The sequence below is a fragment of the Falco biarmicus genome, chromosome 5, assembly GCF_023638135.1.
Source record: "Falco biarmicus isolate bFalBia1 chromosome 5, bFalBia1.pri, whole genome shotgun sequence".
In the NCBI taxonomy this organism is placed as follows: Eukaryota; Metazoa; Chordata; class Aves; order Falconiformes; family Falconidae; genus Falco; species Falco biarmicus.
Window position 1 is genome coordinate 55410844 of NC_079292.1, and position 15325 is coordinate 55426168.

Sequence of the window (15325 nt, forward strand, 5' to 3'; positions counted from 1 at the left end):
GATCTTTTAGCATGTGATTAGATAGTTCACAGATAGTTCCAGTAATTTTCTGTTTGGTCTCATTAACTATTTGGTTCTCCTTGAATTTACCTTGTTGTGTCCCAGCTTGACATATTTACGGTGTCTATTCCTTCTCCCAAGGCCATGTTTTGTTAACTGCTTGTAAGGATTAACTAACATCCTCTGTTTTTCAAATTCTTTCTTGTTTTTCACTGTAGATATTTACATATCTTCTTTTTTCCCACCTCTCTCTCTCTCTTTTAGAGTAAATTATTCTTGTATCAACATTATTAGTGAGAGTAGAGCTCTGGAGATCTATAGCACATTTTATTCAAGGTAGGTCCAATTAGATCAGGTTGCTTTGAGCCTTGTCCAGACAAGCATCTAGTCAGAACCTCCTCTGTTCCACCTTGTGTCCACTGCCTTTCATCTCAGCTATGGAATCTGTCCCCATCTGTACCCTCCCATTAGTTATCTGTAGACAGTGATAAGATCTCCCTTGAGCCTTCTCTGAAAGCTAAGCAAATGCAGTTCTCTCATTCTCCTCTGGCATCTACCTGCCTTGGGAGCCCTCAGGTGGGCTCACTCCAGTATTTCAGTGTCTGTCTTGAATGAGGAATCCCAAAACTGGACACAGTGCTCCAGGTGCAATCTTACAAGTGCTAAATAGAGAAGAATCCCTTCCATTGCCCTGATGGCATTCTTGCTAATGTGATCCAGTGTGCAGTTGACCTCCTTTGCTGCAAGGGTGCACTGTCTGTCAGGATCCCCAGGCTGCCTTTTAGCCAGAGTGTTCCCCCTGGCCCCATGTTGTTGCTTAGGATTGCTTCAAAAGCAAGCAAGATGCAGGACTTATGTTTTGCCTCCTGTGAACTTCATGAGATTTCTTTCAACCTGTTGAACTGCTTCTCAATTAGCTGGGCTTTCTCCCCAGTCTTTTATCATCTGCAAGCTTGCAAAGAGTACTCTCTGTCCTATCATCTGGGTTGTTAATATAAGACATTCAGCAGTATCATTCCCTGGGGAATTTGATTAGTAATGATCCACCTTTGGATTTTGTTGTATTTTTGATCACCATCCTTGGCTAGTCCAGCCAGTTTTCCATCCCCTTATCTTACTTAGCCAGTCCTCTCAAGTTTGGCTATGACAAAGGTATGAGAGACTGTCAAAAGACCTTGCTAAAGTCAAGGTGTGCAGCATCCACTGCTATCCCCTTATCCATACAACCAGTCATAATTTGGGTTAGTCGGTACACTTTGCTATTGGCAAATCTATGCCTGCTGTTCCCAGCCACCTTTCTGTCCAGTATTATTGTTACTGATGCCACTATAAGTAGTACTGATATTTTAACCAACTATCTTGCCCAATAATACTGTTAATAATATGTTTCAAATTAAGTTCTACTTACACAGAAGCAAAGTACATCATCTGTAGCGCTTAAAAATCAGGCTTTTTACTTGCTTGTTGTCAAACGCAGTAATTTTCATTAGTTACATTCTCTTCTTCACTGTGGTATACAAATGACTTGCATACTGGAAAAGGAGGCCAGGGGGAATTAGGGTTAAATTCCCTGTAGCAGCAAGAGTTAAGAATGTGAGAAATCATTACTTCTAATGAGTAGAGCTGTCTCTCCAAAACTTACAAGGTCTCTGACAAAGATAGGCAGTGTTAAGTTGTATTATGACAAGCTCTGAACTGGAGTGACTGAAGCACAAACATGCATCACGGTTTTTTCCAACTCTTTAAGATAGTGCCTTTTAGCAGGGATTGAGGCCAGGTTACCAGTTCTGATCTGCTCCAGTGAGGTTTGCTGGAGGCTTGTATTGGAGCCTGAAGAGCACAGTTGTGTGTTGATGGTCTACACTGATGAAAAAAAGGGCTGCTGTAACTTTTTTTTTTTCTTTAATGTGGTGGTGGTTGGTAAGCTGAGCTAGCCAAAAATAATAAAAAAACTATTTCTATTAAAAAAAAATAAATTAAAAAAATCATTCCTTTTGGCTAGTCTGGTACCTTGTGCTGGCTTACTACCTGACTGCTCAAGGGAATGGGTAGGAAAGTAGAGAGGTTTGATGGGATCCTGGCAGCCTCTATATATACTGTCTTAAGTCGACCTGGAGTATTGTCCACACAGTGTATGGATGGTATGTACTAGCAAAATAGTTTTGTTTGATAAGGCTTGTTCTGATGGGCAGCTGGTATAGTACTGTTTGAATAAAATTTTGTCAGTAAAAAGGGCATCTTCACTAGTTTGGTTTACAAAGCTGACCATAGTGCCAACATATTATTTATTTATTTAGGTAAAGTTTAGGATCTTTTCATTTTACTTATTTCTTGGGTAGGAAGGATGTTGTTTATGAAGTTCAAACTTAACATTTAAACTTCTATACTAGTAGTGCTCTTTGGTGGTTAGAAATAGGATCGGTTAAGAGCTGCTGGACAGGTTTTGAAATATTGATAAGGAAAAGTTGAAATTTCCCTTCAAAATCATGTTACCAATCCTCTTTGAGGGGTAAATAAATGTAAGAACAGAAAAGACAGGAAGATGATGGATTTATTACCTTGACCTTGTACTGTTGAGAAGGCAGACACTGGGTTATGAACAAGGGGGCCAAGTCATCTCTACTAGGAAAACTGTAGTAATAAAGAAGCTATTACTCATTCTGTGTTTGCTATTTGAGTTCTAGAAAACTATCACCATTGTGATATAAATTCACAATGATTTATAGTTACCTTTCTCCTCCTGTCTAAATGCTTTATTTCTTAGTCTATGTCTATTGGGGAATGTTGTAGAGATAAGTGACTTGTTCTAATACAGTGTGCTATGTGGGTTGTCATGCATTCTAATTTCTGGTATTTCAGATGATGTGCAGGAGGCCTATAACCTGATTAAGGACCTGGAACCTACAGCTCCACAGGTAATTGGAAACTGATGTCATGGTACATAAAAGCAGAAGTTATAAATTTATATGAAATCTGGCACATATAAAGCTGGTATCCTGAGAAGAGCTGCCCCATTCCTACTCTTAAAACTCTTGTGTCTTCCATCCATTTATTAACATCAGACTTAATGTCCATGGATGAAGTATTATATATGAGTAACTTAGCATGTTTATTACTGTACCACCTGCGGTCAACTAAGAATACAGATCTGTTGTGTGCAGATTTGATTCTGGGGAGCTGACCACTAGCGCACAGGAAAAAGCCCCGTTCCAACTACAGCTACTTGTCACTTCTGCCCTGGTGATGGTTACCATCCCTCAGATCTGCTAGCTCAGATGCTCATGGGGTTTGTTGTGAAGCCATTTCAGTACAAACAAGCTACATTAGATTAAACAGTTTAAATAATAGGTCTTTTCTAATCTCATCTCACTCTGGCTGCAATGAGTGAAAACTGCAGTGTGTCTTGGCTGCTACTGTAATTTTCTTTTGTGGCTGTTCCAACATCTTTAGCCTCTGATTTATTCCTCTTTGCAGTTTATTTTCCAAAGGTCACATAGCTGGGCATGAAAGGGACCTTTCATGAATCTGTGTCATGATTAGATGGAGTGAGGGAAAAGGAAAACCTCAGGAACACAGATCTGGTGATTCTGTGCTGAGGAGTGTCTTCTGCTGTTGCTTTCCACTTCTTGTGTTTTGCAGTATAGCAAGACTTACTAGAACAGTTTTCTACAGCTGTTGGTCCATTAGTCTCAATTTTCCCCATATACATGCCTAATAAAAATAACATAGCATTCTTGATCATATTTTGAAATGAGAATCTTTGTGCTTTTTTTCTGTTTTTCTCACTCACACTTGGAAGGAACTCCCTGCTAAGGCTTGCAGAACTATTTGTTAAGTAAAATGCTTACTTGGCATGCTGACTAGTACTCTTAGATTGCTTCTTTGCACTCCATTGTTGGTCTTTGTAGATGTCTCTTTTTCCATGTTTACATCTGTGACAGGGCTGTCCACGTTTATCAAGAGTACCTGCTAAAACAGGTTTATAGCTATAACTCAGAATTGTAAGATTTGAATGAGACAAATGAGTCATTACATAGTGAGAAAATCTTGCTCAGAGAATTAAACTACAGTTGTATCTCACAGTAGAGATTACAGGGTACTCTACTCCTATTCCTGATTTTAATAGATTAACATGACCACAGAGCACAAACCTTTTGACATTTTTGCCCTGATGAAAACGCTATGTGTTTTGGAGCAAGGATATTAGTGGTTATGGTTAACTAATGTGCATATTTGAAGGGGGATCTGTGCATTAATATAACAACAATGCACTTGATTATTGGTCATATGATGGTGAAGAGGGCATGATAGTATGTTACGTTGTTTCTTCTGGGACATTGTCTTTGAGCATAAGACTTTACCCCTTTGCATCCCACGTATTTAGCAGAAGTGACTAGCTACCAAATGGAATGGATTTCTGGGGGGTAACTTTGTACTACTGTGCTGAAACACTACCATAGTAACCAGCTACCTATAATACTGATTTGGGATAGAATTGAATTTAGAATTTAGAAAGAAAATAATGTATACATAGGCTGTTACGTGTCTCCTGAAATCTTCACCTTGTCTTCTCTGATCCTTTTTACCTTTTTTTTTTCAGGAGTACATCCTCAAAGGAGTGGTAAATGCAGCACTTGGACAAGAAATGGGCTCGGTGAGTGAAGCCCATGAGGTTCTCCAGGTTCTCCAACAACAGAATTTGAACAGATCTGTAGGGGCTGGACCAAAGTGGAAGAGGCAGCCATTTCTCATTTAGATTGCAGGATCTCTGAGTCCTGTAATCTTCTTCTGTACAGTACTCAGTCCAGAATGAGTGAAATACAAATCTCTGTTGCTAGTCCTGACAATTAACCAAGTGGAATTTGGCTTCTCTGTCCTGCTTCTAAAAAAATCCTGTTTGCTTTCTACAGTGTTCTTGTATATGTGGGCACATACAGTGGCACATTTACCTTTTCTGTTTTTATTTCAGCCCTGGTCTGCCTGTTAGTTGCTCCCCATCTGCTCCTCAGAGTGTATTTTCACTGTGGAAATAATAGTTATCTATTTTCCCAATGGATTTTTTATTTATCTTAGAATAATAATATATATGACCACAGAGTGTTTTAGTGCCCTGTGTCTAAGTCCATAGGCCTACTTTTCAGAGAGCAGATCAGTCAGCCTAAAAACCAAGTCTGAAATAAATGAAAATTTAAAAAGACATGTTCAAAAACCACAAGAATTATTAGTTCTGCTTGTCAACTACTTTTTCATAGTTATTACAAGTCTAACTCTGAAGTTCTGTGAGAACCAGCTGGCAAAAAAAGCTAAGTATAACTTATCAGGGAAAACACAAAGACATGTAAGCTATCTTGAGTGATTCTCAACAGCTGCGTTTTAAAAACAGAATCAGGACTGTTGACTGTAGCATCAGCTCTGGAACTTATGTTGCAATTTTTTTTTTCCCTTTTCCAGAGAGACCATCTGAAAATTGCTCAGCAGTTCTTCCAGTTGGTGGGTGAATCAGCCAGTGAATGTGGTATGTCTGAAATGCTCTTTCTCCATTATGTAATCCTTCTTACAATATCCAAATGTATACCATCGTATCTTTGTTTAACTGCTGACTGTTAGCATGATTATTGCTAGGCATTTTGTTGCTATAGTATGAGTAACAGAAAGTCTAATTTATAGTCTAAAACAAATTTGCAGATTTAAATTAGAAGGCAAATTGATTCCAAACCTTACTAAAGGAATTTGAGTGGAAAAGAGGTTATACTGCAAACAGCTGGTCTTCACTGATAGACGCTGTGGCAGCTTGCCTTTGACTAATAATCCCCATTATAGAAACAAAAGACAACAGCTTAATTTGATGAAGTGTGCAGCTGAAACTTCACAGGTACAAGTCTAGAACTGCTAACAAAAGACTATCAAGTACATAGAGTCCTAGCATGGAGTGTGCCCTGGAACTGAGCTTGATAAAAATGTAAAGAGGAAAGAGGAATTTGGCTACAGAGAGGAATGGAGGCTCTGGGACTAACCCCTTGGTTGATTTTTTTAAAAAAAAAACCAAACCAAAACAAAAAACCCAAAACCCCAATATATTTTCAATATTTACTTTTACTTATTCAATAATAGACCAAAACAAGACCTTGTCTTCCCTTCCCCTTGCCACAGTAAAACAAAGAATACCAAATCAAAAAAGGCAGTAATCGGAACAGAGGAATTCAGCTGAAATGGGGCTTCCCAGTTTCCTTCGTAGGCGTTGTCACTAGGACTGCTTCTTTAGGTGGGTAACTTGGGTGTGTTTATGGTGCAGGCAGCTCATGGACCTCAGAGACAGAATGTTGTATCCTGTGTCCATGGTGACAAAAGAGAAGTAGTTCAAGAGATAGAGCAGCAGTACTGATGAAACTTTCAGCAATACTGTGTAGCCATTTTGTTCTCCTTGCAGCCCTTGTACTGTTGAGGTCGTGCAGCAGAGAGCTTCATGTTGGAAGGCTGGAAGTGGTTCCATAGATGAGGTTTCTCTAACACATTCCTTTTGCATTGCGGCTATGTCTTTGGAGTTGTAATCCTAACAGAAAGAAGCAATACGAACTGTAGTAGTGGAGGACTCAGTTAGTGGGCATATGGCTAACTGGTTTTGTGATACCAGTAAAGTCACAAGGTGACTGATGCAATGGTGGTAGGCCTCTTAATGCCCATAAGAGTTGTGCAGGTGTGATGAATGATCACTGCAGACATGGATAAAAATAATACAGAGGTAGTCTGAGAAAAGATCCGCTGAAGTATATCTTTTGAAATATTCAGAGAGATATATATATGTACACACATATATATATGAACTATATATATGTATAGTGAAGATATAGCCCAAAGTCAAAGTTGAAATTCTTAGGAAGCTGAAAGTCTTAACTTTACTACGAAATATTTTTAAACCCATATGCAAAACAAGATAGAGAGGCTGAGACTCTTGAGGTATGGTTGAGGGGAAGAAAAAGGAACAGAAATGTAGTCTGATTAGGAAGTTGGTTTAATTGGGGGAGAAAAATGAGCCTGTGTGAAGGATTGGTTCCAACTGAAGGTAAATGGAAACACTACTACTGCAAGCATCTTACGCTCTTAGTACTCCCATGTAAAAACTGCTTTGTCATTTTAAAAATTTGTGGGAGAAAGCTGACATACAGAAGAGCACGCAGTTCAGGGTAACTCCTTTCAAGGCGAAATAGTGTGAGGCTCTTTTTGTATCCTCAAATGAAGGACAAGTGGAGGTCAACAAACTGTAGATAGGAAATAGAAGCAAATGGAGTTCAGTTTAGGTAGGACATAACAAAAAGCAAACACATGTAGGCCAAATATGTGGGTTTTTTAAAAAATATTACGTGTTTTAAAAGATAAAGTAGAGCACCTGGTTTTGGAAGAGGAAGCTATAAACATAAATATTTTTTTTAATGTGATAGGTAACATGTAGGATATTGTTCCTATTTAATTTACAATGGGGTATTACTAAATAGATGATACCAGTGGAGAATGGTTCTAAATGTTATAGGAACTGTCTCTCAAAATAGAGTAAATATATTTTCTTTATCAGTGACTAACATAAAATTGTTTTAAATTACATGCTCAGATAGGAGACTTATCATATTGAGGCTGAATTATTCACCAGCCAGCCTGTATGGGAGCAGTGACTGGCATATTAAAGAGGTTAGAGATTTTATACAGAAAGATAATTAAGTAATAGTTGGACACTTCTATTCTGCCCATATTGACCTAGTAAATGCAAGGACATGGCACGATATAGAGAAAGAATTTTTAAATGCTAAGTTTTCATCTTTGTAGAGAACATACAGATGAACAGGTGACTCTAGAGCAATACAGAGATGTAGAACCTGACTTGAAATTTTATGATGAAAGTCCGATCCTGTTACAGCCATCTGAGTATGCTCAAATTCAAAACCCATGTGTTAACAAAAGACAAAAAAATTCCATAGTACTAATTTCAATAACGAAAGCTACATAATAACCTTTCTCATTTATATGAGAAAATTTTCAGTGAAGTAGCAGTGAAAAGGATAAAATGCACCTGATTTGAACACTTGAAAGAACCTTTTGTTTCTTTAAAGAAAGGGCTTGTATTCATAATTAATGAGCTATAGGAGACAAATAATGACATGACTCGGTTTGCCAATGGTACAAAATTAACCAAAGTAGGAAAAATGAAAGCTTCCACAATGATGAAAGCTGTGGAAGAATATGTGAGGCAGGGTAACAATATGCAAATTAAATTTAGCTTTGATAAATGTGAAGTAGTACATAGGGGGGGAAAAAAACCCTTAAACTATATTTACAATATTATCAGAAAAGTTGAAGAGAACCTTAGGAACTGATGAGGAAAGAGAGAACAAAACAAAAATAATTACAGTGTCATTTTCTACAGATATGCTTCCCTTTCTTGAATACTGTCTGCAGTTCTGGTTCTTAGAACTTTCTTTCAAAGAAAATAGATAGAACAAGAAAGGGTACAATAAAGACAGCAAGGATGATTAGAGAAAGGGGATAGCTTCCTGAACAAGGAGAGATTAAATAAAGGAGGATACATGGCTTGGAAAATGTTGACAGCTTGGTTATGTTTGTGATACAGAACATCATAAATGACAAGGATAAGAGGAATGGAGAATTAGTTACTGTACCATACAAAAAGCCAAGGAGCATTGACATAAATCATCACACAAGACAATTAAACAGCATAAATTACTTTTTCACAGAACACAACTTGATACAGAATCTTGCAGGGACCAGAAGTTATAAAGAAATTTGTAGAAGAAAAGTCCATTAGGTGTTTAACACAAAATTTTCAGTGATTAATAGGAAGTCCTCAGTGCAGATTGTTGGAAGCTGGGACAAACTTCAAAGGAAGCGGCATTACATACCACAGCATGTATTATATGTGAAACCAGTATATATTCTTTCTATAGCTGTGTAGTCTTACTCAGCCAGCTCTGAACCAGATAGATTTTGGATCCAATATGATTCTTTTTGTGTTCTTACGTACCTTAGCATATTAGCCACTATGCTGTATATTTGTGGTCATTTTTGATCTGCTGCCTTTCTCTTGCTGGATTTAGAATGGAGAACAGAATTCTTGCTGTTGTATACTTGGGCTTTTGTTAAGTAGCCAGCCACGCTATTCAAGCGTGTATGTCATGCTTCAGCACTTACCACTGAGCCAATCCTTGCAAGGAGCTAGTACCACCACTAGATTGTCTGTTTAAGATCTTTATCAAGTTACTTAGCTGCTTTGCAGATTTATAATACAAAAGTAGATTGTGCTCACCAGAGTGAGGAAATCCTACCCTTTGCTCACAAATGGGCCTACAAGGCTCTTGATTTTAATGTGGATTGTAAAAAATTAATGGATTAAAATGAAGATGTAGAATGTTTTTACAAAGCAAGGTCCTGTCTTTCTGACTTGCTTTTGTTAACTGTAGAAACCCATGACTGCATTAAGAAAAAAGCAGCAACAGATAGCTTAGGAAGAGTACAGTGTCATGCATTTGTAAAGTCATTTGGGGTTGTTAATTAAGCCTTTTGCTATTTTCAGTTAGATCTCTGACTTGGAGGTTCAAGGAACATAGAGCAGACAGAGTTAATGTGAAAATGCTTTTCAGAACATGTACACACTTAATCTCATATTGGAAGTTACATACTTTTATGTATGTATTCTGTATTTTATGTATGTATTTAAGTTTTAAGAGGAGCACCTAAAACAAACAAAAAAACCCGACCCAGAACAGCAGCTTGCTTTACTGTTGTTTTGGTTTTGTTGTTTGGGGTTTTTTTAAGCTTAAAAACAATTCTTAATCCCAATGACACAAAATGGAACAGGCATTACAAAGGAGGATATAAATAGATTTTTATAGTTAATTCTCATGTTCTTCTCCCAGGGTCTTAACTGGATGGAAAATTAAACAGATCAGATGTCTGAGATAAGTTAGGGTAGAAACGGGGCAAGAGGAACATTAGCAAAAGTAAACGAACATTAAGATTTCCATTAAATACAGTGTTTCTGGTGCTTAAGTAAGTCTTATAAACTACCCTAAAAACACTGCAAGAATAATGGAGAAAAGCACCCCTTTAATTTTCAGTGGTCCTCTTTTAGGACCAAGTCAGGCATATCTGGTGTTTAGTGAGAGGAATGAAACATTTCTTCTGGACTTTTCTTTGAGGTATTCTTAGGTCACTCTACATAATTTTTAAAAATCAGAACTTTTCCCTCTTCCTGTATGAGTCACATGGGATGAATCAGAACTATAAAACTCTAGTTTTCCTGTCACTAGTAGTATTCATTGCTGAGTTGTGTGAGATTTACAGATGTTTTACTTGTTTGGTTTTTTAATGAAATCTTTCTCTAAGAGTATATGGAGGATAGTATACTGGGATAACAAAATTTTCTGCAAAAATGTGGACATAAGAATACGTACTAAAGCTTAAAAACTCTCCAATCATATATGGGGAAAATGTGGCTCTAATATTTTGTTACTGGGAATCATTTTTACTAAAAATGTCTTCTTGGTTTGAAGTTTTCTTTGCAGGGTTATTTGGTTTTTTTAAAAAAAATTGTTTAAAATAAAGTGCTGTGAGTTTATGAACTTCAAAAATTGAATGTGAGAGAAGGGGCACTTTTGAGCTATCCGCATTCTCATTGCAACAAAAAAAGAGCAGAGGAACACCGAGGAAAACTGTTTCTGTTTTTGTCCTGTCAAGGCATATATGTGTCATGATAAGTATGCCTGCATGTAAAAAATGACAGGTAATATACAGGCCAGTTTCTGCTCCCAAGTGAACATTTGATAAATAACTGAATAATTTTCTTAAGCTGGAGAACTAAATAATGTGGTTCAGACATAGGTGAGGATGGATTGTCTCTATATGGAAATGATAGGCCATCCAAGCTCGGTATCTCCTACTGCTAAAAGATAAAAGTTAACAAGGTTCTGCTTTCGTTCAAAATATATTTTGCGATCTTACATAGTGTTTTCCAGGAATAATTACTACCCTACCTTATGTAAAGGAGAAAGTACAATTTTCCGATGGAATGCTATATTTTGTGCTGTGTATGGAGTCAAAATACTGGTGTTCAGGTACATGACATTTCTATATAAAGAAAAGATACATAACTTCCTACTGTGGATGGATTGATGGTAACTAACTTACAGGAGCAGATTACTTCAGGGCTGTTGGAAGCCTTAGGATCTTATCTCCTGTCACCTTACCAAAGTGCACAGAGAAGCATGCTCACTAGTGATCATTTGACATAGTGAAATAGCGGTGATTCGACATCACTTGCATTTATGCCTTTCCAGCTGCTGCTTGAGGTCATCCATCTCTGACCAATTGCTGCTAGTTGGGTCTAACAAACATTAATCCTAGTAAGCTTACTTCATAATCCCTAAAAAAGCTTTTAAATTGTTTTTCCGTAACACAGCTTGCAATTACAGAGTAGACAACAGCATAGTATGATGGCAGCAAAGTTTATGATGACGTTGACAGCAGCAAAATGTACTGGCACTCATTTAAACTGATATATCCAACTTGTTTACCACTTGTTAACAATGTGGTAATCCCAAATGCATGGAAATTAATTTTCATATTATATTTTATCACTCAGTATTTTTCCTGTGCATGTATTGATTTTTTTTATAACAATATTTTCAGCATACCAAGTTTACTCTTATGGGAAGTAAAATTAAAATATGTAGAGATGCTTTGACCAGGATAACTGAGAAGCATAATTTTAAAGAAAAAAGGCTAATGAGGTTAGAATAACAAACTTGGGCTTTGTATCAGGTGTCTTTTCCTAAGAGTAAGAGTAATTAATGGTAAAAATATGCTGCATAAATTGTGTCATGGAAAAGGGCTGTTACTTAAACAATTTTTCTCTGTGGAATTTGCTGATGAATACAGTCTTGCAATAGTTGGATGCTGTAGAGAAAGTTGACAAGATGAACTAGTAGCTATTCTAACTTCTAGTACGGTCCTTTGCCTGAAAATGCAAGTTACACTATTTTTAGAAGTTAGCTGCATTTATAGTTCCCAGAAATCTTGGCAGTGATTTTTAATTCTACAAATCTGCTTTTCCCTTCTGAATTTTAGATACCATTCCAGGGAGACAGTGCATGTCCTCCTGCTTCTTTCTTCTTAGACAGTTTGGTAATGTCCTGATTTACCTCAACTCAGTCAAGGTTAGTATTTTTATTTAGTATTGGTAATACTCTAATGCATGGAATCACTACTTAAGGAATTAGACCGTACTGTTAGAGACACTATGTAAGCATAAAAAGATACAGAAACACAGGAGTAACAGCAAAACACAGGAGTAACAGTGGGACATAAGTGGTCAGTACAGTAAATGGATCAAAATGTAAAGAAGCAGTTTATAAGATAGCATTGTGCAGCATGATGGGCACGATGGTCTCACCACACTTGCAATTTAACCACTATCAGGCTTTCTGGTGGCATCACAGAAAATGAGGAAGATAATTAAAGAAAGACAATGAAAAAAAATGTGGGTATTTATGGGGTGAGCAGCATGGAGGTAAAAAAGCAAATGTTTTCTCAAGACTTATCAAATGAATGATGGAGATTATTGTCACTGGTTGATAATTGGGGACAACATTTTTATGAACAAGAGAGCATAAGGAAGATAGGACATTAAGGAATGTCCTTATATTTTACAGGGAAAGCAGTCACTGAAGAGCTAAGATAGGGCAGTATTACCAAAGCAGTAAGCTAAGAATATTATTTTTTGCAGAAGTAATCTGAGTGGTACGCAGGCAATGTGGCATTTTTCAAAGTAAGAGAAGGAGTCTGCAGTTATAATGCAGCATTATCAGATCACCAGTATTCAATGGATAACTTACAGATATCCAGTTACAAGTCAGACATGAGGCAAAAAAGAGAGTCTGAAGTGTGACTATGGGGTTAACTGATTGCAGCTTCATTCCAGTGTTTTGAAACTAGAGTTGTAAGAACTCATATCTGGTAGGAAGATGAACATGAATCTAAAAATAAATTATTAGGGAGCTATACAAGATGAGCAGAATTACAGTGTTCTAAGGGGGGTGAGATCTAAAGAAAAACGTGGTTGTAATGGTGCCAAAAGCAGCTGATGGTGAAGGTGTAGGGTGTTTAAACTTTGTCTGGAAAGAGGTCACTGAAGAAATGCCATAGTGGCTGTAGACACTAGAATGGCTCCACTGTAGTGGAATGAAGAGATACCCCACACTACCACCACCTTAAATTGGAGTGTGTGTAATCGAAGAAAAGGGGAGCTGGAAACTAACAGTGAGATTTGTCTTGCCTAACTTGAGCCACCCAAAAATCAGATTTCTAGTTATAACTGATCATTTGGTCTCAGTCTATAGCCAATGGTGGCAGATGGTAATTTCTAGAGGATAATTCACCCTGTGTATTTCTTACGCTTATCTTAGAATGGAATGGGTCACCCCGTAGAAATGCCAGCTCTTTCAATTTCCTTTAAAAAGTTTTAAAACTAGTTCTAACCTGAAAAAGTTAAAATTTACTCACCACCTCCAAGGTATATGGGAAACCTTAGAAATGAGAGAGAGAGAAGCGTAGCATCTAGGGAGGCAAATGGAGTTGTCATTAATATTGGGAAGTAAGGCTAGTGTTTGTAAGGGAAAGAGCCAGAAACAAACAAGATGCTAAACAGAAATTAAGAGAGTGAAAGTAGGCAATAGAGTGATTAGAGGATAGCCCAGAGTTGTGAGGCAAGATAAGTGCTACAGGGAGGGGATTAGGTGACACAATTCTGCATCTGTGAGGGTGTGAAGGAAAGTGTTACAGGAAGGTTTGGAAAGAAAATCTGAAGAGAAAAGGAAGAGTACAGAATACTTGGTGTTATTTTGTGTGATGTTTGGAAGAGCCCATGCAGAGAAAAATATAGATGAGGAATAGATATAATGTTTAAAAACTGTCAGGAGGGAGGCAGAATATGTATGCAAGTATGCAACCCTTCAGTCCTGCTATGTTTATCAACTAGAAGAAGAAGCATTCTTACTTTGTCAGATTTGGGAGAAACAATTTTGTTATGTGTGCACAGGAGAGGGGAAGGGTTATCTGACTGCTTGTTTGGGTGTTCTGCTTTGTTTCAAAAACTTAGCTGTTTTGCTGTTCTGTAGAAATACTGTTGCACATTATAATGTATATACATGGATTTGCAAGCTGGAATTGTCCACATATACATGCCTTTGGCATCAGTAACCATATATATGTTTTGATTTGACCCATATCTAGGCAAAGATAATGAATTTTTTTAGCATAGTCCCTCAGTTTTCACAGTTGTAATGAGCATGCGTTTATAAGGGGGAAACAAAATGCTAAGCTAAATAAAGAAAATTCAGTATAGAAAGAAGATTGATGCCTTTCATTGCACAGTAGTATACTCTTATTTGAAATACTGGCCACTACCCCCTCAAATGTGGAAAGAAAGTTGATTCAGAGAATAATTAGAAATTGAAATATTGTCTTAAGAGATTTAGAAGATAAATATTATTTGCTATAGAGGAAAGTTCATAAAATATATATAAGGAAATTAAGAAAATAGAATTCTATAAAATGAGGATTAGAATAAACAAGGTAGATATGCCATTTGTATTAGGGGAGTCTGAAAACAAGATACAGCTTGCTGGAATTGCAGCAATTTCACAATGCCTTTTCTAAGAAGAATTTTGTCCCTCAAAACACAGTTGGTTTATGGAACTCATTGTCATAGTTCAAGGTAGGGTTGAAATTGCGATTTTGGAAAGTTTCATAGACTCTATCTAGCAAGTTGCAAAATGATTAAGCTTTAAGTAAAATATGTATTTGTTAAATTCTTGAAGGGAATCATAAATACAAGTAATCTGAGACATAGCACTGTTGGTAACTTTTGTCCTTAGTCCTTGTTATTTATCTGCCCACTGCCACTTTCCTTGCATGGTCCTTTTGAAGTAGTTGATCATTCTCATAATTTTTTAGCTGAAACTAGCCACTGCTCAGATTTACTTAGGTCATTGCCCTACTCTTCAGGTCACATGGATGCAAATAATTTTTCCTGTACCATGTAACAGGCAAGGTTTAGGTGGCTTTACAGTTACCTCTGTGACCTCTGTGTTTCATTCACAGGAGTAAACTTAAGTAGAATCTTTGCAGCTCTTTAAGTGGAGCTGCACACTCTGTGAAGATTGGTTGTGTGATATTCTGTCAGGAAACACCACCTTCATCCATGATTGATTAAAACTGCTGTAGGCATGAGAATGTCTCAAAGGACACCTTATTATAAATGTGT

General features: G+C 37.2%; 1 protein-coding gene across 1 annotated transcript in view; it reads left to right on the forward strand.

The window, feature by feature from the left end:
• IFT56 (intraflagellar transport 56) overlaps positions 1-15325 on the forward strand; it is a 55236-nt gene that overhangs the window by 20953 nt on the left and 18958 nt on the right. The window contains exons 10-13 of the mRNA XM_056341421.1: positions 2860-2915; positions 4601-4654; positions 5452-5515; positions 12130-12218. Of these exons, the coding sequence (XP_056197396.1) occupies positions 2860-2915; positions 4601-4654; positions 5452-5515; positions 12130-12218 (263 nt within the window). The remainder of the gene's footprint in view (positions 1-2859; positions 2916-4600; positions 4655-5451; positions 5516-12129; positions 12219-15325) is intronic.